Below are 7,376 nucleotides of genomic sequence, written 5' to 3'. Positions count from 1 at the left end.
ACGCAATGCAACATGTCAGATAAAGTCTGTTTTTAAACTGTTCTATGCTGTATATTAAAAGGCTTTACATTTATTCTCATTAGACAGACTGTTATTACTTATAATGCATTTAATGGGCAGAACAATTATATTGTAATCTAACAGCCCCTGTTTGTCATGCAACAGTATCTCTTGCACTTTGACAATGATTTGACATGCGGCATGAGGCCTCACATGATATGCCTAAAATACTTATATACACTAGGCTAATAAATATTCACATTTTCCTTTGGATTATTTAATGAACCTATATCATAGACACCGTGCTTTTACACCTGCATTGTTTGCTGTTTGGGGTTTTAGGCTGGGTTTCTGTACAGCACTTTGAGATATCAGCTGATGTACGAAGGGCTATATAAATAAATTTGATTTGATTTGATTTGATCATGTTATCCCTCTGGATGCAAAAGCCAGTTGGAGTTGTTGAACAGGAGTGACAAAATGTATTACAATTGAATTTGAGTGAACGGAATGAGGAAGAGGAAGAAGAAGAGGGCGATTGAATTTAGAACAATAGTGGAAGAATTGCTCTTCCTCTGTAGCTGTTACTTACTACAACTGTTGTTACACTATAAGGTTTTTATTCTAAGAGAAACTAAAATGTTACGTTATATTCTGTTATATCCATAAAATATATGATTTACTGCAAGTGATGTCTGCTAAATTAACAAGTTGATGACGAAGCCATAAAGCCTCAGCTACTAAACACAGATTAATAAACCCCCCCAAAAGGTTTAACATGTTTTCCAGACCAGAGCTATGTGTTTCATTTATTACATTTACCTGTGGAATGTTACCAAATAGATATCAACAATAGAAAGAAGCATCTGGTGACAGAGAGTCATGCGGAGAATGTAGTGAAAGTGCACCGTACTGTAAGTGCTCAACAAGGCTGTGGGCCAGGTGTAAATGGTTTAGCAGGACAATAGACTCTTGCCGAGTTTAGGGACTTTACATTTATTAATGTGTGTTTGCGCAGCATTTCACTTCACCCATCTGTTTGCATAGCCCACCACATGCACTGTTTTCTAACCACATCTGGATGGATCCATAACGAATTACTATGGGAATAAATCACTGAATGAGAGAAATAGTGGAATAAAGTAGGCTAATGCAATTGATGGCATGAAATTGTTGCATACTGAAACACCCAAAGTCATCCAATTGTTATGATAGGATTTGAAGTGTGTGGTCAACCGGAGTGTGGTCAACTATTTCAGCACCGTTTCACTCACTCAAACATTTTGTGTTGCTTGGAAAAACCAGGTTAATTAAAAACCTTTCAGATAGGGTTTAGCAATCAAAACATCTGGCCTGCATGGACCTCTGTAGGATTATTTGTAAAAGTAAGCAAGCACCAACAAGCTTCATAAAGATGCCCTCTGATGGTCAAACTAGCATCAACGGCAACAATGTCTGACAGGAACATAAAATACATTTACATTTACATTTAAGTCATTTAGCAGACGCTCTTATCCAGAGCGACTTACAAATTGGTGCATTCACCTTATGACATCCAGTGGAACAGCCACTTTACAATAGTGCATCTAAATATTTTAAGGGGGGGGGGGTGAGAAGGATTACTTTATCCTATCCTAGGCCAACATGCCATAACATTGTGCAAGCTGTATGCTGCAACTTTTAAATGAGGACCCATGTACTTTTGTGAATATATGGACATTGGATCCAAAAACAAACTGGTCACATTCAGGACATAACTTTGTAAGGACTGTGTTTGTGCAAAATGTTTCAATTAAAAACTGTGACCAGCTCAAACACTGACTGTTGCGTCAATCGAAACTGGACGTTCTAATCACACCAGTTTGAGAGTACACTGCAGGGACCACAGTAGAATGACCGCACCAGTTTGAGAGTACACTGCAGGGACCACAGTAGAATGACCACAGCAGTTTGAGAGTACACTGCAGGGACGGACCACAGTAGAATGACCTCACCAGTTTGAGACTACACTGCAGGGACCACAGTAGAATGACCACACCAGTTTGAGAGTACACTGCAGGGACCACAGTAGAATGACCACACCAGTTTGAGAGTACACTGCAGGGACCACAGTAGAATGACCACACTAGTTTGAGAGTACGCTGCAGGGACGGACCACAGTAGAATGACCGCACCAGTTTGAGAGTACACTGCAGGGACCACAGTAGAATGACCACACCAGTTTGAGAGTACACTGCAGGGACCACAGTAGAATGACCACACCAGTTTGAGAGTACACTGCAGGGACCACAGTAGAATGACCGCACCAGTTTGAGAGTACACCGCAGGGACCACAGTAGAATGACCCCACCAGTTTGAGAGTACACTGCAGGGACCACAGTAGAATGACCACACCAGTTTGAGAGTACACTGCAGGGACCACAGTAGAATGACCACACCAGTTTGAGAGTACACTGCAGGGACCACAGTAGAATGACCGCACCAGTTTGAGAGTACACCGCAGGGACCACAGTAGAATGACCACACCAGTTTGAGAGTACACTGCAGGGACGGACCGCAGTAGAATGACCACACCAGTTTGAGAGTACACTGCAGGGACGGACCGCAGTAGAATGACCACACCAGTTTGAGAGTACACTGCAGGGACGGACCGCAGTAGAATGACCACACCAGTTTGAGAGTACACTGCAGGGACGGACCGCAGTAGAATGACCACACCAGTTTGAGAGTACACTGCAGGGACGGACCGCAGTAGAATGACCACACCAGTTTGAGAGTACACTGCAGGGACGGACCGCAGTAGAATGACCACACCAGTTTGAGAGTACACTGCAGGGACGGACCGCAGTAGAATGACCACACCAGTTTGAGAGTACACTGCAGGGACGGACCGCAGTAGAATGACCACACCAGTTTGAGAGTACACTGCAGGGACGGACCGCCGTAGAATGACCACACCAGTTTGAGAGTACACTGCAGGGACGGACCACAGTAGAATGACCACACCAGTTTGTTGCTAAGTGTCAAAGTGTAAAGAAAAGGTGGGAAAAAGGAACACAAGGTGGACTGCAAAAATAAACTCTCACCTTCCATTCCCCCTTCTTCTTCACCTTCTTGATGACATCATTCATAATCTCTGTGAAGGAGAAGAGAGGAGATGCACAGGTCAGAACAGTATTATTTTCTTCACATGCTTCTTCACTGTGTGTGCGTCTGACCAATTTCAGTTGATAAAATTCTATTTTTGTTATTTTCAATGTCAAAACCACTAGCATATAGATTTGAGTGTACAGTACAGGTTCATAATATACAGTCATTTTCTCTGTCTGATTTAATTTCCTTGACAGACACTGTTTCCATAGTGATGAGTGACAGTGGAGCACAGGAGACAAAAAAAACACTCTCACACTCGCATCTGGGAACAAGGCCGTGAGAAGAGTCATTCCTCTATGGAGGACACACACACGTATGCACCCCCGCCCCCCCCACCACCACCACCACACACACACACACACACACACACACACACACACACACACACACACACACACACACACACACACACACACACACACACACACACACACACACACACACACACACACACACCTTTCCCTGCACCAACTTCATGACATCTAACACAGCCCTTTGCTTGCTCCGAAGCCCCAACCCTGTCTGGATTCTATCAATATCCAAATTGGTCTACACGGACATGTTCTGGCCTGGTTTAGATCTTATCTGTCGGAAAGATATCAGTTTGTCTCTGTGAATGGTTTGTCCTCTGACAAATCAACTGTAAATTTCGGTGTTCCTCAAGGTTCCGTTTTAGGACCACTATTGTTTTCACTATACATTTTACCTCTTGGGGATGTTATTCGAAAACATAATGTTAACTTTCACTGCTATGCGGATGACACACAGCTGTACATTTCAATGAAACATGGTGAAGCCCCAAAATTGACCTCGCTAGAAGCATGTTTTTCAGACATAAGGAAGTGGAAGGCTGCAAACTTTCTACTATTAAACTCGGACAAAACAGAGATGCTTGTTCTAGGTCCCAAGAAACAAAGAGATCTTCTGTTGAATCTGACAATTAATCTTAATGGTTGTACAGTCGTCTCAAATAAAACTGTGAAGGACCTCGGCGTTACTCTGGACCCTGATCTCTTTTTTGAAGAACATATCAAGACCATTTCGGGGACAGCTTTTTTCCATCTATGTAATATTGCAAAAATCAGAAACTTTCTGTCCAAAAATGATGCAGAAAAATTAATCCATTCTTTTGTCACTTCTAGGTTAGACTACTGCAATGCTCTACTTTCCGGCTACCCGGATAAAGCACTAAATACACTTCAGTTAGTGCTAAATTGTCATGTTTTGTCATAGATTGTCATGTCTTGTCCCTGTGCTTTCTCTTCTATTCGTTTCCCCCTGCTGGTCTTATTAGGTTCTTTCCCTCTCTCTATCTCTCTCCCTCTCTCTCTCTCTCTCTCTCTATCGTTCCGTTCCTGCTCCCAGCTGTTCCTCATTCTCCTAACTACCTCGTTTACTCTTTCACACCTGTCCCCTATTTTGCCCTCTGATTAGAGTCCCTATTTCTCCCTCTGTTTCCGCTTCTGTCCTTGTCGGATCCTTGTTTGCTGTACTGTGTCCTTGTTCCGTCCTGTCGTGTTTTTGCCTTCTTCAGATGCTGCGTGTGAGCAGGTGTCTCTATCAGCTACGGCCTGCGCCAACCCGAAGCGACCTGCAGTCTGTGGTCGCATCTCCTGTTGTTCCCCTCTACTGACTAGAGGATTTCAGTTATTCCTGTTTGGACATTACCAGTGGAAGAATTCAGGATTAATCGTTTTTTGTTAAGACTGGAATAAACTCTGTTTCTGTTAAGTCGCTTTTGGGTCCTCATTCACCTGCATAACATAAATACGGCTGCTAGAATCCTGACTAGAACCAAATTTGATCATATTACTCCAGTGCTAGCCTCCCTACACTGGCTTCCTGTCAAAGCAAGGGCTGATTTCAAGGTTTTACTGCTAACCTACAAAGCATTACATGGGCTTGCTCCTACCTATCTCTCTGATTTGGTCCTGCCGTACATACCTACACGTACGCTACGGTCACAAGACGCAGGCCTCCTAATTGTCCCTAGAATTTCTAAGCAAACAGCCTGAGGCAGGGCTTTCTCCTATAGAGCTCCATTTTTATGGAACGGTCTGCCTACCCATGTCAGAGATGCAAACTCGGTCTCAAACTTTAAGTCTTTACTGAAGACTCATCTCTTCAGTGGGTCATATGATTGAGTGTAGTCTGGCCCAGGAGTGGGAAGGTGAACGGAAAGGCTCTGGAGCAATGAACCGCCCTTGCTGTCTCTGCCTGGCCGGTTCCCCTCTTTCCACTGGGATTCTCTAACCCTAACCCTATTACAGGGGCTGAGTCACTGGCTTACTGGGGCTCTCTCATGCCGTCCCTGCAGGGGGTGCGTCACCTGAGTGGGTTGATTTACTGTTGTGGTCATCCTGTCTGGGTTGGCGCCCCCCCCTTGGGTTGTGCCGTGGCGGAGATCTTTGTGGGCTATACTCAGCCTTGTCTCAGGATGGTAAGTTGGTGATTGAAGATATCCCTCTAGTGGTGTGGGGGCTGTGCTTTGGCAAAGTGGGTGGGGTTATATCCTTCCTGTTTGGCCCTGTCCGGGGGTGTCCTCGGATGGGGCCACAGTGTCTCCTGACCCCTCTTGTCTCAGCCTCCAGTATTTATGCTGCAGTAGTTTGTGTCGGGGGGCTAGGGTCAGTTTGTTATATCTGGAGTACTTCTCCTGTCCTATTCGGTGTCCTGTGTGAATCTAAGTGTGCGTTCTCTAATTCTCTCCTTCTTTCTTTCTCTCTCTCGGAGGACCTGAGCCCTAGGACCATGCCCCAGGACTACTTGACATGATGACTCCTTGCTGTCCCCAGTCCACCTGGCCATGCTGCTGCTCCAGTTTCAACTGACCTGAGCCCTAGGACCATGCCCCAGGACTACCTGACATGATGACTCCCTGCTGTCCCCAGTCCACCTGGCCATGCTGCTGCTCCAGTTTCAACTGTTATGCCTTACTATTATTCGACCATGCTGGTCATTTATGAACATTTGAACATCTTGGCCATGTTCTGTTATAATCTCCACCCGGCACAGCCAGAAGAGGACTGGCCACCCCACATAGCCTGGTTCCTCTCTAGGTTTCTTCCTAGGTTTTGGCCTTTCTAGGGAGTTTTTCCTAGCCACCGTGCTTCTACACCTGCATTGCTTGCTGTTTGGGGTTTTAGGCTGGGTTTCTGTACAGCACTTTGAGATATCAGCTGATGTACGAAGGGCTATATAAATACATTTGATTTGATTTGATCAGCATCCTGCTGTGCCAAACACACCTAAGTCAGGCTGTGCCCAGAGAGCCCCAAGCTCACAAACAGATACACACACACACGCTTGTGAGATAAGTAACGAGTGAGAATATGTTGAGAATGTCAGTAGGGCCAGGTGAATAGTACCTCCCTGCAGTGAGCTCCCAGGTCAGCCACAGAGGACACTGAACCTTATATATGGTTCTATTGGACCGCTTTGCTACTATATGCTCTTGACAGCCTGCCTCATATCTGTCATGTATAATTGCAGGTCATCTGACCCCTTTAAGAATACATCAGCATGCTGGCAAGGGTTCTGTTCTATATTAAGTGAATGGGTTGTGTGTTCATGTGTGTGTGTTTATTCATGTATGCATTGCCGACCGTAATGAAATACTCACATCATTGTGAACATATGGCTCATATGGAGGGTATACGCTCTATTTGTTAGAGTTCATGTGTCTGTGACTCTGGGTATGACTGTGGGTACAATTCGGCAGGTAGTCTAGCAGTTAAGAACATTGGACCAGAACCCAAGGTCTCTGGTTCAAATCCCTGAGCCGACTAGTTAAAAAATCTGTCGATTTGCACTTGAGGAAGGCAGTTAACCCTAAATGTTCCAGGGTTGCTGTCAATAATGGCTGATCCGTGACTACACTCTCCAAGGGTGTCTCGGGGGGAATGGGATTTGCAAAAAGCTCATATCCAATTCAGGTATAATACACAGTTGTACATGTGTGAAATAGGACAAGCGTCAGCACCTACATTGTCTGTTCTGCTAGGTCCATCCCTAACATTGTCTGTTCTGCTAGGTCCATACCTAACATTGTCTGTTCTGCTAGGTCCATACCTAACATTGTCTGTTCTGCTAGGTCCATCCCTAACATTGTCTGTTCTGCTAGGTCCATACCTAACATTGTCTGTTCTGCTAGGTCCATCCCTAACATTGTCTGTTCTGCTGGGTCCATCCCTGACATTGTCTGTTCTGCTAGGTCCATACCT

The 7,376-nt window shown here is 44.9% G+C and overlaps 1 protein-coding gene across 2 annotated transcripts in view; it reads right to left on the bottom strand.

Annotated features, from left to right (window-relative positions):
* LOC124049042 (syntaxin-binding protein 1) overlaps positions 1-7,376 on the bottom strand; it is a 52,558-nt gene that overhangs the window by 27,032 nt on the left and 18,150 nt on the right. For both annotated transcript variants that reach the window (XM_046370337.1, XM_046370338.1), the window contains exon 2: positions 3,087-3,136. In XM_046370337.1, the coding sequence (XP_046226293.1) occupies positions 3,087-3,136 (50 nt within the window). The remainder of the gene's footprint in view (positions 1-3,086; positions 3,137-7,376) is intronic.

The sequence above is a fragment of the Oncorhynchus gorbuscha genome, linkage group LG11, assembly GCF_021184085.1.
Source record: "Oncorhynchus gorbuscha isolate QuinsamMale2020 ecotype Even-year linkage group LG11, OgorEven_v1.0, whole genome shotgun sequence".
Lineage (NCBI taxonomy): Eukaryota > Metazoa > Chordata > Actinopteri > Salmoniformes > Salmonidae > Oncorhynchus > Oncorhynchus gorbuscha.
The sequence above is the reverse complement of the archived record's forward strand: the minus strand, read 5'-3'. Positions and strand labels throughout refer to the sequence as shown.